The sequence below is a fragment of the Zonotrichia leucophrys genome, chromosome 25, assembly GCF_028769735.1.
Source record: "Zonotrichia leucophrys gambelii isolate GWCS_2022_RI chromosome 25, RI_Zleu_2.0, whole genome shotgun sequence".
NCBI lineage: Eukaryota > Metazoa > Chordata > Aves > Passeriformes > Passerellidae > Zonotrichia > Zonotrichia leucophrys.
This window is the reverse complement of record NC_088194.1, coordinates 1,796,572-1,816,057: the sequence shown is the minus strand read 5'-3', so window position 1 is coordinate 1,816,057 and position 19,486 is coordinate 1,796,572. Positions and strand designations below refer to the sequence as shown.

The 19,486-nt window shown below is 45.4% G+C and overlaps 1 protein-coding gene across 3 annotated transcripts; it reads left to right on the top strand.

The window, feature by feature from the left end:
- Positions 1-71: 71 nt before the first annotated feature.
- On the top strand, positions 72-18,795 carry POLR3C (RNA polymerase III subunit C). 3 transcript variants are annotated; one of them, XM_064732416.1, is made up of 15 exons: positions 72-150; positions 305-505; positions 2,491-2,746; positions 5,726-5,905; positions 7,258-7,346; positions 8,770-8,874; positions 10,285-10,377; positions 11,359-11,439; positions 12,565-12,616; positions 13,331-13,391; positions 13,478-13,628; positions 14,702-14,803; positions 17,085-17,134; positions 17,632-17,781; positions 18,591-18,795. In XM_064732416.1, exons 2-15 carry the CDS (start codon positions 359-361, stop codon positions 18,670-18,672), a joined length of 1,599 nt encoding a protein of 532 aa, XP_064588486.1. In that variant the 5' UTR covers positions 72-150; positions 305-358; the 3' UTR covers positions 18,673-18,795. The 3 variants fall into 3 exon arrangements, with proteins under 3 accessions (XP_064588486.1, XP_064588488.1, XP_064588487.1); XM_064732417.1 differs by having other exon boundaries at positions 93-171; XM_064732418.1 differs by lacking the exons at positions 14,702-14,803; positions 17,085-17,134; positions 17,632-17,781; positions 18,591-18,795 and adding an exon at positions 13,806-14,690.
- The last annotated feature ends 691 nt before the right edge of the window (positions 18,796-19,486 follow it).

The window sequence follows — 19,486 nt, the reverse complement described above, 5'->3', positions numbered from 1 at the left end:
CGGGAAGCGGAAGGGCGCCCCCTGGTGGGAGCTGCCCATTGGGAGCCGGGCAATGCCGGGTGGCGGCAGCGGAAGTGACGTTGCAGGAAGTGGAGCAGGACGGCGCCGTTGTCATGGCGGCGGTGATGGCGGCCTAGGCCGGGCCTGGTGGTGAGAGCTGCGGGGACACCGGTACACCGGGACACCGGGACGGGGAAAATCCCGGCTGGGGGGGACACGGGACTGCGGGGACAGCGCTGATCCTCCCTCGGGAGGGGATCTGCAGCAGGATCATCCTCTGTCCCCTCTCTCTCCATCCATCCAGCTGTTCGTTCTTCCCTTCCTCCCGTTCCGTTCCCGCGGTTCCGGAGCCGCCGCGATGACCCAGGCCGAGCTCCGGCTCTGCTCCCTCCTGCTGCGGGAGCATTTCGGGGAAATCGTGGAAAAAGTCGGGAATTCCCTGCTCCGGACGGGCCCGCGGCCGCTGCGGCTGCTGGTGGGGGACACGGGGCTGCTCCCGGATCAGGTACGGGCTGCGAGGGAGGAGGGAATTTTAACATTAAAATGATCTCATATTGTTTGAAATTAACAGGAAAATATTTGAAATTATACGGAATTAATATGAAAGTAATATGAAATTACATGAAGTTAATATGAATTTTAAATTAATTTGAAATTGATGTGGGTTTATTCCCATTAAAAGGGACGGGCTTATTCCCATTAAAGGGCATGGAGTTATTCCCATTATTCCCATTAAAAGGGACAGGGTAGTTCCCATTAAAAGAAATAGGGTTATTCCTATTAGAAAGGGATGGGTTTATTCTCATTATTCCCATTAAAAGGGATGGGTTTATTCCCATTAAAAGGGACGGGGTAATTCCCATTATTCCCATTAAAAGGGATGGGTTTATTCCCATTAAAGGGAATGGGTTTAGTCCCGGTATTCCCATTAATAGGAATGAGGTTATTCCCATTATTCCCAATAAAAGGAATGGGGTTATTCCCATTAAAAAGGAATGAGTTTATTCTTATTATTCCCGTTAACAGGCATGGGGTAGTTCCCATTAAAAGGGATGGGTTATTCCCATTAAGAGAGCTGGGGTAATTCCCATTATCCCCATTAACAGGCACGAGGTAATTCCCACTAAAAGGAATGGGGTAATTCCCATTATTCCCATTAAAAGGGACGGGGTAATTCCCATTATTCCCATTAAGAGAGCTGGGGTTATTCCCATTATTCCCATTAACAGGCACGAGGTAATTCCCACTAAAAGGAATGGGGTAATTCCCATTATTCCCATTAAGAGAGCTGGGGTAATTCCCATTATTCCCATTAAAAGGGATGGGTTATTCCCATTGGGGTAATTCCCATTATTCCCATTAACAGGCACAGGATAATTCCCACTAAAAGGAATGGGGTAATTCCCATTATTCCCATTAAAAGGGACGGGGTAATTCCCATTATTCCCATTAAGAGAGCTGGGGTTATTCCCATTATTCCCATTAACAGGCACGAGGTAATTCCCACTAAAAGGAATGGGGTAATTCCCATTATTCCCATTAAGAGAGCTGGGGTAATTCCCATTATTCCCATTAAAAGGCATGGGGTAATTCCCATTATTCCCATTAAAAGGATGGGTTATTCCCATTGGGGTAATTCCCATTATTCCCATTAACAGGCACAGGGTAATTCCCACTAAAAGGAATGGGGTAATTCCTGTTATTCCCATTAAAAGGGATGGGGTTATTCCCATTATTCCCATTAAGAGAGCTGGGGTAATTCCCATTATTCCCATTAACAGGCACAGGGTAATTCCCACTAAAAGGAATGGGGTAATTCCCATTATTCCCATTAAGAGAGCTGGGGTAATTCCCATTATTCCCATTAAAAGGGATGGGGTTATTCCCATTATTCCCATTAAAAGGATGGGTTATTCCCATTGGGGTAATTCCCATTATCCCCATTAACAGGCACAGGATAATTCCCATTATCCCCATTAACAGGCACAGGATAATTCCCACTAAAAGGAATGGGATAATTCCCATTATTCCCATTAACAGGCACAGGATAATTCCCATTATCCCCATTAACAGGCACAGGATAATTCCCACTAAAAGGAATGGGGTAATTCCCATTATTCCCATTAAAAGGGACGGGGTAATTCCCATTATTCCCATTAAAAGGGATGGGGTTATTCCCATTATTCCCATTAACAGGCACGAGGTAATTCCCATTATTCCCTTTAAAAGGGACAGGGTAATTCCCATTAAGAGAGCTGGGGTTATTCCCATTATCCCCATTAACAGGCACAGGGTAATTCCCATTATCCCCATTAACAGGCACAGGATAATTCCCATTATTCCCATTAAAAGGGATGGGTTTATTCCCATTATTCCCATTAACAGGCACAAGGTAATTCCCATCATTCCCATTAACAGGCACAGGATAATTCCCACTAAAAGCACCCAGTTAAATGCATTATTTTACATTTTCACGGGCGATCCCGGCAGGTGAAGAAGGCGCTGTGCGTGCTGATCCAGCACCAGCTGGTGCGCTTCGAGGCGCAGCCGCGGGGCTGGGTGGAGTACGAGGCGCGGCGGCAGCGCGTGCTGCGCATCCTGCGCTACCCCCGCTACATCTACACGGCCAAGGCGCTCTACGGGGACCCGGGAGAGCTGCTGGTGGAGGAGCTGCTGCTGCACGGCCACCTGCCCATGAGCGCTGCTGTGGCCAGGGTGGCCGATCGCCTCACCGAGACCATGGAAGGTGGGAGAGAAACTCAAAAAATGGGGTTTGGGAGTGGTGGATGGGGTCAGAGATACTGTAGGGTGATCTGTGGGGAGCTGCTGCTCCATGGGCACCTTCCCATGAGTGCTGCCGTGGCCAGGGTGGCCGATCGCCTCACCGAGACCATGGAAGGTGGGAGAGGAACTCAGGAAAACGGGATTTGGGAGAGGGGAATGGGATCAGAGATACTGTAGGGTGGCTGATTGCCTCACCAAACCATGGAAGGTGGGAGAGAAACTCAAAAAATGGGATCTGGGAGAGGGGAATGGTCAATGGGATCAGAGATACTGTAGGGTGGCCGATCGCCTCACCGAGACCATGGAAGGTGGGAGAGGAACTCAGGAAAACGGGATCTGGGAGTGGGGAATGGGATCAGAGATACTGGGGAGTCTCTGCTCCATGGGCACCTTCCCATGAGTGCTGCCGTGGCCAGGGTGGCCGATCGCCTCACCGAGACCATGGAAGGTGGGAGAGAAACACCTTCATCCCAAAAAAATGGGATTTGGGAGTGGGGAATGGGATCAGAGATACTGTAGGGTGGCCGATCGCCTCACCGAGACCATGGAAGGTGGGAAGGAGGCACCTTCATCCCAAAAAACTGGGATTTGGGAGTGGTGGATGGGGTCAGAGATACTGTAGGGTGATCTGTGGGGAGCTGCTGCTCCATGGGCACCTTCCCATGAGTGCTGCCATGGCCAGGGTGGCCGATCGCCTCACCGAGACCATGGAAGGTGGGAGAGGAACTCAAAAAATGGGATCTGGGAGAGGGGAATGGGATCAGAGATAGGCACCTTCCTAATTCACCATTCCCAAAAAAATGGGATTTGGGAATGGTGAATGGTCAGTGGGATCAGAGATACTGTAGGGTGGCCGATCGCCTCACCGAGACCATGGAAGGTGGGAAGGAACCTTCTTCATCCCAAAAACTGGGATTTGGGAATAGTAGATGGGATCAGAAATATCACAGGGTGTTCTTTGATGGACCCAGAGGAGCTCCTGGTGGTCCATGGGTTCCTTCCCTTGAGCCCTGTGGTGGCCAGGGTGGCTGATTGCCTCACTGAGACCATGGAAGGTGGGAAGGAGGCACCTTCATCCCAAAAAATGGGATTTGGGAATGGTGGATGGGGTCAGAGCCACTGTAGGATGTTCTGTGGGGACCCAGAGGAGCTCCTGGTGGTCCATGGGTTCCTTCCCATGAGCTCTGCAGTGGCCAGGGTGGTCGATCGCCTCACTGAGACCATGGAAGGTGAGGAGGAAGCTCAAAAACTGGGATTTGGGGCTGGGTTTAGTTGATGAGTGGGCTCAGAGTTACTTCAGGGTGTTCTCAGCCAGGCTGCAGTGGTGGCCATGGTGTCCCTGTGTTCTCCTGAGCCTCAGGACCATCCAGGATCTGCTCTTGGACAGGCCATGGAGGGTGGGAAGCTCCTTTAAACCCAGGGCTTTATTTGGGTTTGTGACTGTGCCAGAGGCTCTGGGTGCTGGTGGCAGTGAGGACACCACAACCACGTTCTCCAAAGTCTGAGGAACATCCAGGATCTGCTCTTGGAGACCATGGGTGGTGGGAAGCTCCTTTAAACCCAGGGCTTTATTTGGGTTTGTGAATGTTCCAAAGGTTCTGGGTGCTGGTGGCAGTGAGGACACCACGAGCACGTTCTCCAGAGCCTCAGGAACATCCAGGATCTGCTCTTGGACAGATCATGGAGACCATGGAGGGTGGGAAGCTCAGGGCTTTATTTGGGTTTGTGAATGTTCCAGAGGCTCTGGGGTGCTGGTGGCAGTGAGGACACCATGACCAAGTTCTCCAGAGCCTCAGGAGCATCCAGGATCTGCTCTTGGAGACCATGGATGGTGGGAAGCTCAGGGCTTTATTTGGGTTTGTGAACGTTTGTGGTGGCACTGAGGACACCACGAGCACGTTCTCCAGAGCCTCAGGAACATCCAGGATCTGCTCTTGGACAGGCCATGGAGACCATGGTCTGTGGGGACCATGGATGGTGGGAAGCTCCTTTAAACCCAGGGCTTTATTTGGGTTTGTGAATGTTCCAAAGGCTCTGGGTGCTGGTGGCAGTGAGGACACCACGAGCACGTTCTCCAGAGCCTCAGGAGCATCCAGGATCTGCTCTTGGAGACCATGGATGGTGGGAAGCTCAGGGCTTTATTTGGGTTTGTGAATGTTCCAGAGGCTCTGAGGTGCTGGTGGCAGCGAGGACACCACAAGCACGTTCTCCAGAACCTCAGGAACATCCAGGATCTGCTCTTGGAGACCATGGATGGTGGGAAGCTCAGGGTTTTATTAGGGTGTATGAGTGTTCCAAAAGCTCTGGGGTGCTGGTGGCACTGAGGACACCACGAGCACGTTCTCCAGGGCCTCAGGAGCATCCAGGATCTGCTCTTGGAGACCATGGAGGGTGGGAAGCTCAGGGCTTTATTTGGGTTTGTGAATGTTCCAGAGGCTCTGGGTGCTGGTGGCAGTGAGGACACCACGAGCACGTTCTCCTGAGCCGCAGGAACATCCAGGATCTGCTCTTGGGCAGGCCATGGAGACCATGGAAGCTCCTTTGACAGCAGGGCTTTATTTGGGTTTGTGAATGTTCCAAAGGCTCTGGGTGCTGGTGGCAGTGAGGACACCACGAGCACGTTCTCCTGAGCCTCAGGAACATCCAGGATCTGCTCTTGGACAGGCCATGGATGGTGGGAAGCTCAGGGCTTTATTTGGGTTTGTGAACGTTTGTGGTGGCACTGAGGACACCACGAGCACGTTCTCCAGAGCCTCAGGAACATCCAGGATCTGCTCTTGGTGGACAGTTCATGGAGACCATGGAGGGTGGGAAGCTCCTTTGACAGCAGGGCTTTATTTGGGTTTGTGAAGGTTTGTGGTGGCACTGAGGACACCATGACCACGTTCTCCAGAACCTCAGCCCCATCCCACACCACCCCCCGTGTGTCTCCTCCCACCAGACGGGAAATCCATGGACTACTCGGAGGTGTCCAACACCTTTGTGCGCCTGGCAGACACCCACTTCATCCAGAGGTGCCCCATGGCCCCAGAGGTGCCCCCAGATGGCAAAGTGCCCCCAGCCCCTGCCCTGGGCATCGCTGACAAGGACATGTACGCGGTGCCACGCCTCAGCCTCGTCGGTGAGACCCCAAATCCTCAAATTCTGGGGTGGGAAATTTGGGATTTTTGGGTATTGACTGCTAGGATCAAGTAGAAATTGTTTATTTCTATTATGTTATATATAAATAAATATATATGTTATATATAAATAAATAAATGTTTTATATATATATATATATATATATATATATATATATATATAAAAATATATATAAATATATATAAATGTTTATTTCTATTAAGTTATATATAAATAAATATATGTATAAATATATATAAAAATATATATAAAATATATATAAAATAAATATATATGTTATATACAAATAAATAAATACATTATATATATGTTATATATATTATATATACATTATATATATATTATATAATATATAAATATATATATATTTATATTTATAGTATAAATATATATATAAATATATATAAATATATATTTCTACTATGTCATATTAAAAATGAAATTTTTAAATGTTTCAAAATTGTTTTAAAGTGACAGTTTAAATTTTTTAAAATTGTTCTGAAATGGTTTAAAAATGATAATTAAAATTTTTTAAAAAAATTTAATCTTAAAATTATAATTTTAATGTTAAAAAATTACTCGTAAATGATGTAAAAACGACAAGTTCATTCTTAAAAATTATTTTAGTATTATTTTAAAATTACCACTTAAAATTTTAAAATTGTTTTTAAAATATTATTTGCATGTTAAAAATGATTCTGAAATGATTTAAAAATGATAATTAAAATAAAAAAAAATCTTAAAATTATCATTTAAATGTTAAAAATTACTCGTAAATGATGTAAAAATTACAAGTTCATTCTTAAAAATGATTTTAGTATTATTTTAAAATTGCCACTTAAAATTTTAAAGTTGTTTCTAAAATAGTATTTGCATGTTAAAAATGATTCTTAAATGATTTAAAAATGATAATTGAAATTTAAAAAAAAATTAATCTTAAAATTATCATTTAAATGTTAAAAATTACTCGTAAATGATGTAAAAATTACAAGTTCATTCTTAAAAATGATTTTAGTATTATTTTAAAATTACCACTTAAAATTTTAAAATTGTTTCTAAAATAGTATTTGCATGTTAAGAATGATTCTCAAACGATTTGAAAATTATAATGTAAAATTTTAGTTATTTTAAAACTATTATTTAAATGTTTAAAATTATCCCTTAATTATTTAAAAACTACAATTTATTTTTTAAAAATTATCTTTAAATTATTATTTACATTTTTTAAAATGATTCTTAAATTATTTGTATATTATAATTGACTTTTTAAAATTATTTTAAAATTATTTTTATATATTTTATATATATTTTATATAATTTTGGGGTTGCCAGGGAAAGGGAAGAGGAGGCGCTCGTGTGACGAGGAAGAGGAGGGAGAGCACAAAGCCAAAAGGCAGAAGCAGGAGGGAGGAAGCTCAGAGGTACTGGCAGGGCTGAGATCCATATTCCCAAACATCTGAGCAAACCAGGAATTTGGGTTTTTCTGGCTCTTTTTTATCATTTTTTATGGCTCCTTTTCCTCATTTTTCATGGCTCTTCTTCCTCATTTTTCCTGGTTCCTTTTCCTCATTTCTTGTGGCTTCTTCCTCGTTTTTTGAGCCTTTTTTTCCTCGTTTTCTTGGCTGCCATCTCTGAGTTTTGTGGCTGCTGTTCCTTAGCTTCCTGCCCCCATTTTCCTGCCCCATTTCCTTCTCTTTTCCCCCATTTTCCTGCCCCATTTCCCTCTCTTTTCCTGCCCCATTTCCCTCTTTTTTCCCCCATTTTCCTGCCCCTTTCCCCCTATTTTCCTGCCCTATTTCCATCTCTTTCCCCACTAATTTCCTGCTCCATTTCCCTCTCTTTTCCTGCCCCATTTCCCTCTTTTTTCCTGCCCCATTTCCCTCTCTTTTCCTGCCCCATTTCCCTCTTTTCCCTCTCTTCCTGCCCCATTTCCCTCTTTTCCTGCCCCATTTCCCTCTCTTTTCCTGCCCTATTTCCCTATCTTTCCCCACTATTTTCCTGCCCCATTTCCCTCTCTTTTCCTGCCCCATTTCCCTTTCTTTTCCTGCCCCATTTCCCTCTCTTTCCCCACTTTTTTCCTGCCCCATTTCTCCCCATTTTCCTGTCCCATTTCCCTCTCTTTTCCTGCCCTATTTCCCTCTCTTTTCCCCCATTTTCCTGCCCCATTTCCCTCTCTTTTCCCACTATTTTCCCTGCCCCATTTCCCCCTATTTTCCTGCCCCATTTCCTTCTCTTTTCCTTCCTCATTTCCCTCTCTTTTCCTGCCCCATTTCCAACTCTTTCCACACTATTTTCCTGCCCCATTTTCCTGCCCCATTTCCCTCTTTTCCCTCTCTTTTCCTGCCCCATTTCCCTCTCTTTTCCTGCCCCATTTCCCTCTCTTTTCCCACTATTTTCCTGCCCCATTTTTCCCTATTTTCCTGCCCATTTCCTTCTCTTTTCCTGCCCCATTTTCCTGCCCCATTTCCCTCTCTTTTCCTGCCCCATTTCCCTCTTTTCCCTCTCTTTTCCTGCCCCATTTCCCCCTGTTCTCCTGCCCCATTTCCATCTCTTTTCCTGCCCATTTCCCTCTCTTTTCCTGCCCCTTTTCCCTTTCTTTTCCTGCCCCATTTCCCTCTCTTTTCCCCCATTTTCCTGCCCCATTTCCCTCTCTTTTCCTGCCCTATTTCCCTATTTTTCCCCACTAATTTCCTGCCCCTTTCTCCCTATTTTCCTGCCCCATTTTCCTGCCTCTTTTCCCTCTCTTTTCCTGCCCCATTTCCCTCTCTTTTCCTGCCCATTTCCCTCTTTTTCCCCTCTCTTTTCCTGCCCCTTTCCCCTCATTTTTTGTCCATTTTCCCGCAGGCTCCCCCGGATGATGGCATTTACTGGCAGGTGAACCTGGAGCGTTTCCATCAGCATTTCCGTGACCAGGCCCTGGTCAGTGCCGTGGCCAGCCGGATGGACCAGGTCTGTTCCTGCTCCAATTCCTGCTTTTCCTGCTCCAATTCCTGCTTTTCCTGCTCCAATCCCTGCTTTTCCTGCTCCAATCCCTGCTTTTCCTGCTCCAATTCCTGCTTTTCCTGCTCCAATTCCTGCTTTTCCTGCTCCAATTCCTGCTTTTCCCTCTCTAATTCCTGCTTTTCCTGCTCCAATTCCTGCTTTTCCTGCTCCAATCCCTGCTTTTCCTGCTCAAATTCCAGTTTTTCTTGCTCTAATTCCAGCTTTTCTCTCCCTAATTCCTGCTTTTCCTGCTCTAATTCCTGCTTTTCTCACCCTAATTCCAGCTTTTCTCACTCCAATTCCTGCTTTTCCAACTCCTTTTCCCGCTCTAATTCCTGCTTTTCTCGCTCTAATTCCAGCTTTTCCCGCTCTAATTCCTGCTTTTCCTGCTCCAATTCCTGCTTTTCCCACTTTAATTCCTGCTTTTCCTGCTCCAATTCCTGCTTTTCCCTCTCTAATTCCTGCTTTTCCTGCTCCAATCCCTTTTTTCCCCTCTCTGATTCCTTCTTTTCCCACTCCAATTCCTGCTTTTCCCTCTCTGATTCCTTCTTTTCCTGCTCCAATTCCTGCTTTTCCCGCTCATTTTCCCACTCTAATCCCTGCTTTTCCTGCTCCAATCCCTTTTTTCCCTCTCTGATTCCTGCTTTTCCTGCTCAAATTCCAGTTTTTCTTGCTCTAATTCCTGCTTTTCTCACTCCAGTTCCTGCTTTCCCCACTCCTTTTCCTGCTCTAATTCCTGCTTTTCTCACTCTAATTCCAGCTTTTCCTGCTCCAATCCCTGCTTTTCTCACTCTAATTCCTGCTTTTCCCTCTCTAATTCCTGCTTTTCCTGCTCCAATTCCAGCTTTTCCTGCTCCAATCCCTTTTTTTCCCACTCTTATTCCTGCTTTTCCTGCTCCAATTCCTGCTTTTCCCACTCCTTTTCCTGCTCAAATTCCAGTTTTACCTGCTCTAATTCCAGCTTTTCCCACTCCAGTTCCTGCTTTCCCCACTCCTTTTCCCACTCTAATTCCTGCTTTTCCTGCTCCAATTCCAGCTTGTCCCACTCTAATTCCTGCTTTTCCCACTCTGGAACTGATCTTTTCCCCCTCTAATTCCAGTTTTTCTCTCTCTCTAATTCTGGCTTTTTGCCCTCTAATCCCAGCTTTTCCCCTCATTTTCCCACTCTAATTCCCACTTTTCCCTCCCTAATTCCCATTTTCCCAGCACAGACCAGCAGCGAGGTGGTGAGGAATTTCCCCCTATAATTCCATTTTTTCCCATTTTAATTCCCATTTTCCCAGCACAGACCAGCAGCGAGGTGGTGAGGAATTTCCCCCTATAATTCCAATTTTTCCCACTCCTTTTCCCACTTTAATTCCCATTTTCCCAGCACAGACCAGCAGCGAAGTGGTCCGGACCATGCTGCGCATGAGCGAGGTCACCACGGCCTCGGGGGCCTCCCACACTCAGCCCCTCTCCTCCAACGAGGTGGGTCCTGGAAAAGCTCTGGAATCCTCTTGGAACCCCAAATTCTGAGAAATTCAGGTTTTTCTGGGTTGGAAGGGACGTTGGTTTGCTTTTCAGAACAGTGTTAATGTGTTTATTAATATAAATATATACATAACATAACATAACACACTATATAATATATAACATATAACATATAATATATTATGTATAATATATAATATATATAATATATATTATAACATATAATATATAATATGTATAATGGTTATAAAATATATCCTTATATATAATATGTATAAGCATTATATATAATTATATAGAGAATATACAAGCATATATTATACATATTATATATATGCTTGTATATTATATATATCATTATATAGATTATGTTTATATATATCATATATAGTATTTATGTATGAAATAATATGAGTATATATGGTCAATAATTTTTATTATTAATTATATAATTTTACATATATTATATATTATATATTATATATGTTCTTTGTTTTCTTAAACAATATATAATACAGAAATATATTATTTATAATATATTAATATATTAAATATATTGATAGTAGTATTAGTAGTAATAGTACTATTATATAATTATATAGTATATAATAATATATAGTAAGATATTAATATCTTTCTATATACTATATAATTTCAGATATTATTATATTATTCTATAATATTTTATTATTTTCTATTATATTCTGTTCTGTATCTTATAATGTGTTATATATTACAATATATAATAACATATATATTTATATAGGCATATAAAGATATATATAATTCTAATATATTTGTTATATATATTACATATTTTATAAAATCTCTGCATATTATATATGATAGATCATGTATAAAATTTAATAAACCTCTATCATCTCTACACATTTAACCCCAAACCTAACCAAAACAGAAAAAAAAGACAAAATGCAATTTTAACCCTTGACATTCCCTGGTTTTTTTGATATTTTTTAGATTTTCAGGTCTCTCCCCGCTGGGTACAACATTGGGAAGCCGGTGCTGGACCAGTACCTGGCCCTGCTGGCTGATGATCCGGTGAGCCTGGGCCTCGCATTCCATTTTTCCTCCTTTTTTCCTCTGTCTGAGGCTAAAACATTTTTTTTCTGAGAGTTTAAGGAAGGTTTTTAACAGATATTTAAAGATTTTTAAAGTTATTGAACAAATATCAAAGATATTGAAATTATTTATCAGGTATTAAATAGAATTCTGTATTCTATTTTACTGGCATTGAAGGTGTTTAACAGGTGATAAAGATTTTTAAATCAATAAAATTTATTATTTACATTACATTACATTACATTATAATAATATATAACATTAACATATATAATATATAACATATAACATGTAATATATAATAATTATGTTATATAATATATAAATATATTTTATTATTTATTATTTATCAGGCAATAAATAGAATTCTGTATTCTATTTTACTGACATTGAAGGTGTTTAACAGGTGATATAGATTTTTAAATCAATAAAATTTATTATTTACATTACATTTATAATAATATAAATAACATATATTAATATATAACATATAGCATGTAATATAATAATAACTATGTTATATAATATATAAATATATTTTATTATTTATTATTTATCAGGCAATAAATAGAATTCTGTATTCTATTTTACTGACATTGAAGGTGTTTAACAGGTGATATAGATTTGTAAATCAATAAAATTTATTATTTATATTATATTATATTACATTACATTATATTACATTATATTACATTATATTATATTATATTATATTATATTATATTATATTATATTATATTATATTATATTACATTACATTATATTACATTACATTACATAATATTATATATATAATAGTATAATATATTTACATTATATATAAAATACATTTTATTTATTTTTTTCCTATCAAGTAATAAATAAAATTCTGTATTCTATTTTATTGGCATTGAAGGTATTTAACAAGTGCTCAAGATTTTTAAGAATACTTGAGTTATTTAACTTAATATATAAAGTTTTAACGTTATAGTTACAATTTTAATTTTAAGTTATAAAAGTTGTAATTATAAGTTATTTTTCCACTGAAATCTTCTAACTCTTCCTACTCCAAGTTGGAAGTAAAATTCCAAATTTGAAGTAAAAATCCAAATTTTTTCCCTGCAGTTGGAGTTTGTGGGGAAATCGGGGGACAGTGGAGGGGGCACCTACACTGTCAGTATCCTTTGGGGGGATTTTGGGGATTTTGGGGTGATTTTGGGGATTTTGGGGTGATTTTGGGGATTTTGGGGTGATTTTCAGGGGATTTTGGGAGTGATTTTTGGGGCTATTTTGTGGAGAATTTGGAGGATTTTCTGGGGGTTTCAGGATAATTTGGAGAGGAATTTTGGGGTAGGGATTTTGGGCATATTTGAGGTGACTTTGGGTGATTTTTGGGTGATTTTTTGGGTAGATTTGAGGGATTTGGGGGAGTTTTGGGTGATTTTCAGGGGACTTTGAGAGTGATTTTCAGGGGATTTTGGGCAGATTTGAGGACAATTTTGGGAGTGATTTTGGGCAGATTTGGGACGATTTTTTGCACAATTCTGGTGTCCCTGGCCATGTCAGATTTGGGCAGATTTGAGGGATTTTTGGGGTGATTTTTGTGTGATTTTTAGGGGATTTTGGGAGTGATTTTGGGCAGATTCGAGGACGATTTTGGGAGTGATTTTGGGCAGATTTGAACGTGATTTTGGGAGTAATTTTGGGCAGATTTGAGGGATTTTTGGGGTGATTTTCAGGGGATTTTTTGGTGATTTTCGGGGGATTTTGGGAGTGATTTTGGGCAGATTTGAGGACGATTTTGGGCAGATTTGAGGACAATTTTGGGAGTGATTTTGGGCAGATTTGGGACGATTTTTTGCACAATTCTCCTTGACCCCAAGCCCTCCAGACCTGCACAAGGCCCTGGTGTCCCTGGCCACGGCCACGCTGGAGTCCATCGTGGAGGAGAGGTGACCAAGGGGGGTCTGGATCCCCCTTCCTGAGCTCCCCCAGCCCCTTCCCCACATCCCTCCCTCACTCCCACCCTCCTGGGCAGGTTTGGCTCTCGCTGTGCCCGCATCTTCCGGCTGCTCCTGCGCAAGAAGCACCTGGAGCAGAAGCAGGTGGAGGATTTTGCCATGATCCCAGCCAAGGAAGCCAAGGACATGCTCTACAGGATGCTCTCGGAGAACCTGGTGGCCTTGCAGGTGAGGGAATTGTCCAGGTGTGACAGCTGGACAGGTTTGGGGCACTTGTGAGTGATCCCACCTGGAGTTTGGGCGCATTTGGGGAGGGGGAGTCCTAAGGGGAGAGATCACAGGGACGCCCCTGGGAAAGGGGATTTGCTTCCATTTGGTTTCCACCATCTCTCTGCCCTTCCACAGGAGATGATTTCCAGCTCTGGGATCCCAGAGATTTGTCCAGGTGTGACAGCTGGATGGGTTTGGGGCACTTGTGAGTGATCCCACCTGGAATTTGGGCCCTGGTTGCTGAGAATTTGAGATTTTCTGTGCTGCCAGGCACTGACTCCCAATAGAACACTGCCTGTGACCCGAGGCTGTGGAGAAATCTCCCAAAATTGAGTGGTAGAACTGGGATTGTGGGTGTGGAGTTGGAATAGAAGTGTGGAATATCACAGGGTGGAAAACTTAAGAGTTTGGGGTTTTAAAATAGAGGAAAAAATATAAAACAAGATGGGGATTTTAGGGTGGAGGCTGGTCCTTCACTTTCTTCTCCTCCTTCTCCTTCTCCTTCTCCTTCTCCTTCTCCTTCTCCTTCTCCTTCTCCTTCTCCTTCTCCTTTTTCTCCTTCTTCTTCACCTTCTCCTCCTCCTTCTTCTTCTCCACCTTCTTTTTCTCCTTCTTCACCTTCTTCTCCTTCTTCTTCTCCTCCATGGGTTTGGGTGGTTTTGTGTAATTGCATTAAAAAGTCCCCATTGCAAGCCATGGGTGGTTGGTTATTGAGCTAAAAGTAAAAATAATTTAGGTGTAATTTCTTAATTGTGCAGTTTATCCTTTAAAGGCCTTGCAGAGAGAGATAGATCTCCATTTTTGGTTTGTTAAAGTGCTGTAGAACTCAGGGTTTGTGAGAATGAACAGAGATAAAAATTAATGAATTATCTGAGTCCAAAGCAGAAAATCCATCTCACACATTTAACCCCAACCCTGGCAAAGAGAAGCAAAAGCTCCACAGGGAATCCTGAGGGTGAGGGGACGCAGGGACACCTCCAGGGAAGGGGAAATCTCCATTTGGTGCCCACCATCCCTCTGCCCTTGCTCAGGAGATCCCCAAGACCCCAGACCACGCTCCGTCCCGCACCTTCTACCTGTACACGGTGAACGTGATGGCTGCTGCTCGCATGCTGCTGCACAGGTGCTACAAGGTCAGTGCCAGGGGCCAATGCCACGGATCCTGGTGCTGGTGTGTCCCAGATCACAGATCCTGGTGTGTCCCAGATCACGGATCCTGGTGTGTCCCAGGTCACAGATCACAGATCCTGGTCTGTCCCAGGTCACAGATCCTGGTGTGTCCCAGATCACAGATCCTGGTGCTGGTGTGTCCCAGATCACAGATCCTGGTGTGTCCCAGATCCTGGTCCTGGTGTGTCCCAGATCACAGATCCTGGTCCTGGTGTGTCCCAGATCACAGATCCTGGTCTGTCCCAGATCACAGATCCTGGTGTGTCCCAGATCACAGATCCTGGTCCTGGTGTGTCCCAGGTCACGGATCCTGGTCCTGGTGTGTCCCAGGTCACAGATCCTGGTGTGTCCCAGATCACGGATCCTGGTCCTGGTGTGTCCCAGATCACAGATCCTGGTCTGTCCCAGGTCACAGATCCTGGTCCTGGTGTGTCCCAGATCACAGATCCTGGTCCTGGTGTGTCCCAGATCACAGATCCTGGTCTGTCCCAGATCACAGATCCTGGTCCTGGTGTGTCCCAGATCACAGATCCTGGTCTGTCCCAGATCACAGATCCTGGTCTGTCCCAGATCACGGATCCTGGTGTGTCCCAGATCACAGATCCTGGTCCTGGTCTGTCCCAGATCACAGATCCTGGTGTGTCCCAGGTCACAGATCCTGGTGTGTCCCAGATCACGGATCCTGGTGTGTCCCAGGTCACAGATCCTGGTGTGTCCCAAATCACAGATCCCGGTCCTGGTGTGTCCCAGGTCACAGATCCTGGTCTGTCCCAGATCACGGATCCTGGTCCTGGTGTGTCCCAGGTCACAGATCCTGGTGTGTCCCAGATCACAGATCCTGGTCCTGGTGTGTCCCAGGTCACAGATCCTGGTGTGTCCCAGATCACAGATCCTGGTCCTGGTGTGTCCCAGATCACAGATCCTGGTCCTGGTCTGTCCCAGATCACAGATCCTGGTGTGTCCCAGGTCACAGATCCTGGTCTGTCCCAGGTCACAGATCCTGGTCCTGGTGTGTCCCAGATCACAGATCACAGATCCTGGTGTGTCCCAGATCACGGATCCTGGTCCTGGTCTGTCCCAGATCACAGATCCTGGTGTGTCCCAGATCACAGATCCTGGTCCTGGTGTGTCCCAGGTCACAGATCCTGGTCTGTCCCTGCAGGAATTGCCAGGGAATCCAGGCCCTGATGCAGGGAACCATCCCAGTTTGGTCCCAGTCCCTCCCAGTCCATCCCAGTCCCATCCCAGTTTGGTCTCATTCCATCCCAGTCCATCCCAGTCCATCCCAGTCCATCCTAGTCCACCCCAGCTCATTCCCAGTCCCTCCCAGTTTGGTCCCAGTCCCTCCCAGTCCATCCCAGTTCCTCCCAATCCATTCCAGCTCCCTCCTACTCCATCCCAGTCCCTCCCAGTCCATCCCAATCCCTCCCAATCCCCTCCCAGCTCCCTCCCAGTGCCACCCTCGCTCCGTGGCCGCCTCCCCGTGGCATTCTCAGTGCTGTGAGTGACCATGGGTGACAATGGCTGTCCCCGTGTCCCCCATTGCTGTCAGTGACCGTCCCCGTGTCCCCCATGGCATTCTCAGTGCTGTGAGTGACCATGGGTGACAATGTCTGTCCTCATGTCCCCCATGGGTGACAATGTCCGTCCCCGTGTCCCCCATGGGTGACAGTGTCCGTCCCCGTGTCCCCCATGGGTGACAATGTCCGTCCCCGTGTCCCCCATGGGTGACAATGTCTGTCCCCGTGTCCCCCATTGCTGTCAGTGACCGTCCCCGTGTCCCCCATGGGTGACAATGACTGTCCCCGTGTCCCCCATTGCTGTCAGTGTCTGTCCCTGTGTCCCCCATGGGTGTCAGTGTCTGTCCCCGTGTCCCCCATGGGTGACAATGTCTGTCCCCGTGTCCCCCATGGGTGTCAGTGTCTGTCCCCGTGTCCCCCATGGGTGACAATGACTGTCCCCGTGTCCCCCATTGCTGTCAGTGACCGTCCCCGTGTCCCCCATGGGTGTCAGTGTCTGTCCCCGTGTCCCCCATGGGTGTCAGTGTCTGTCCCCGTGTCCCCCATGGGTGGCAGTGACTGTCCCCGTGTCCCCCATTGCTGTCAGTGTCTGTCCCCGTGTCCCCCATGGGTGTCAGTGTCTGTCCCCGTGTCCCCCATTGGTGTCAGTGTCTGTCCCCGTGTCCCCCATGGCATTCTCAGTGCTCCCCTCACACCACGTTGGCTTCTCCCGTTCCTCCCGCAGAGCGTGGCCAACCTGATGGAGCGGCGGCAGCACGAGATGCGCGAGAACAAGTGAGCTCCATGGGGGGGCGGGCTGGCACGGCGGGCACAGCGGGCACATGGCGGGCACACAGGGGGCACACAGCGGGCACACGGCTGGCACACGGTTGGCACATGGCGGGCACACGGCTGGCACATGGTGGGCACACGGCGGGCACACGGCTGGCACATGGCGGGCACATGGCGGGCACACGGCGGGCATGGCGGGCACACAGCAGGCACACGGCGGGCATGGCGGGCACACGGCGGGCATGGCAGGCACACGGTAGGCTGACACGGTGGGCACACGGCGGGCACGACAGGCACGGTGGGCATGGCGGGCACACGGTAGGCTGGCATGGTGGCCACATGGCAGGCACATGGCGGGCATGGCGGGCACATGGCGGGCACATGGCGGGCACACAGCAGGCACACGGCGGGCACACGGCGGGCACACGGCTGGCACAGCGGGCACACGGCTGGCACGGCGCTGCCGCCGCCACCTGCCCGCGCTGTCCCTGTCCCGGCAGGCGGCTCCTGGAGAAGTCGCAGCGGGTTGAGGCCATCCTGGCCTCCATGCAGGCCACGGGCGCCGAGGCGGCGCAGCTGCACGAGGTGGAGGAGATGATCACGGGCCCCGAGCGGCAGCAGCTGGAGAGCCTCAAACGCAGCGTCAACAAGTGAGGGGCAGACGGGGGTGGGCTCTGTGTTTCAGGAGGCTTGATCTCTTATTTTATTATATATTTTATATTTATTATATATTTTATATTTATTATATCTATATTTATTATTTTATTAAATAATGCCTATAATATAGTGATATTATAGCTATATAATTATATGAATATCTAAATATAATAATATAAAATATAACAAAATAAATATTAATATTATAATAGTAACAGTATATATAAATATATAAGTAATATAAAAATATAATTATGTAGATATATATTTATATATCCATAAATATATATAAAGATATAATATATAATATGTAATATATAATATATAATATATAATATATAACTAGAAATATAAAAATATTATTTATAAAAATATATTTTATATTAAGTAATATATTATATATTATATATTATATATTATATTAAAACTATACTAAAAGAATAAAGAAAGCATTTCATCAGAAGGCTAGCTAAGACTAGAAAAGAAAAGAAATTAAAAACAAAGACTTATATAGATTTATATCGATTTATATCAGAGAGTCTGAGCCAGCGGACTGTGATTGGCCATTAATTAAAAGCAACCACATGGGACCAATCCCAGATCCACCTGCAGCAGATAATTAATTATTGTTTACATTTTGTTGGTGAGGCTTCTCAGGAGAAAAAAATCTTCAGGAAAGGATCAGATAAAAGAAAAGAGAAAAACTCTTAAGGGAAGGATTGGATGAAAGCTGGGATGGGAGCAGGGTGGGGAGGGGATTGGGGACCCTGTGGGGACCCTGCCCATCCCTGTGTGTCCCCAGGATCGACGCCAGCGAGAACCAGGTGGACGAGACCATCTTTGTGCTGGAGTCCTTCATCGAGAGCACCATGAAGAGGCCCTGAGGGACAGGACAGGACAAGGACAAGGACAGGGACAAGAGGACGAGGATGGCAGCGGGGACAGGGAGCAGCTGCCTCTGCCCGCAGTGCTGCTGCTGCTGAGAATAAAGGAACACTTGGTAATAACGCTCCTGTGTGTCAGAACCCTGCTGGCAGATGGCAGGAGCTGCTTGGCACTGCCAAACCAGCCTGAGCTGGCACCGGTGCCAGTTTGGGTCTGGGAACCATCCTGCAAAATGCAGAATTTCAGCATCGTCCCACTCCAGCCCACAGGTCCCCAAACACCAACACCAGCCTTCTCCAGGTGAACAGAACTCACCTGCCCAGGCTCCTGGTGCCAGTTTGCTGTGGGCTAAGGCAGGTTCCAAGGAAAAGCTGTGGAGGAAGGCACGGTGTGGCAGTTTTGTGTTCCCCTTGGGATGCCTGGAGCTCTGGGCTTTGTGGTTTGGAAACCCTAAACCGAACCCTAGGCAGGAAATGCAGCCTAGGGCTGAGGCTGTCTGCAAGGAAAAAGCTGAGTTCTGGCCTGGTTTAGTTTGAGTCTGGCCTGGTTTAGTCTGAGTCTGGCCTGGTTTAGTCTGAGTTCTGGCCTGGTTTAGTCTGGCCTGGTTTAGTCTGAGTCTGGCCTGGTTTAGTCTGAGTTCTGGCCTGGTTTAGTCTGAGTCTGGCCTGGTTTAGTCTGGCCTGGTTTAGTCTGAGTTCTGGCCTGGTTTAGTGAGTTCTGGCCTGGTTTAGTCTGGCCTGGTTTAGTCTGAGCCTGGCCTGGTTTAGTCTGAGTTCTGGCCTGGTTTAGTCTGAGTTCTGGCCTGGTTTAGTC

Bases quoted from the DNA above. Each gene is read 5' to 3' on its own strand.
- POLR3C (XM_064732416.1), top strand. From the start codon at position 359: ATGACCCAGGCCGAGCTCCGGCTCTGCTCCCTCCTGCTGCGGGAGCAT. The intron at 5,906-7,257 runs GTGAGACCCCAA...TGGGGTTGCCAG, and splicing joins GCCACGCCTCAGCCTCGTCG to GGAAAGGGAAGAGGAGGCGC. The intron at 17,135-17,631 runs GTGAGCTCCATG...CTGTCCCGGCAG, and splicing joins CACGAGATGCGCGAGAACAA to GCGGCTCCTGGAGAAGTCGC.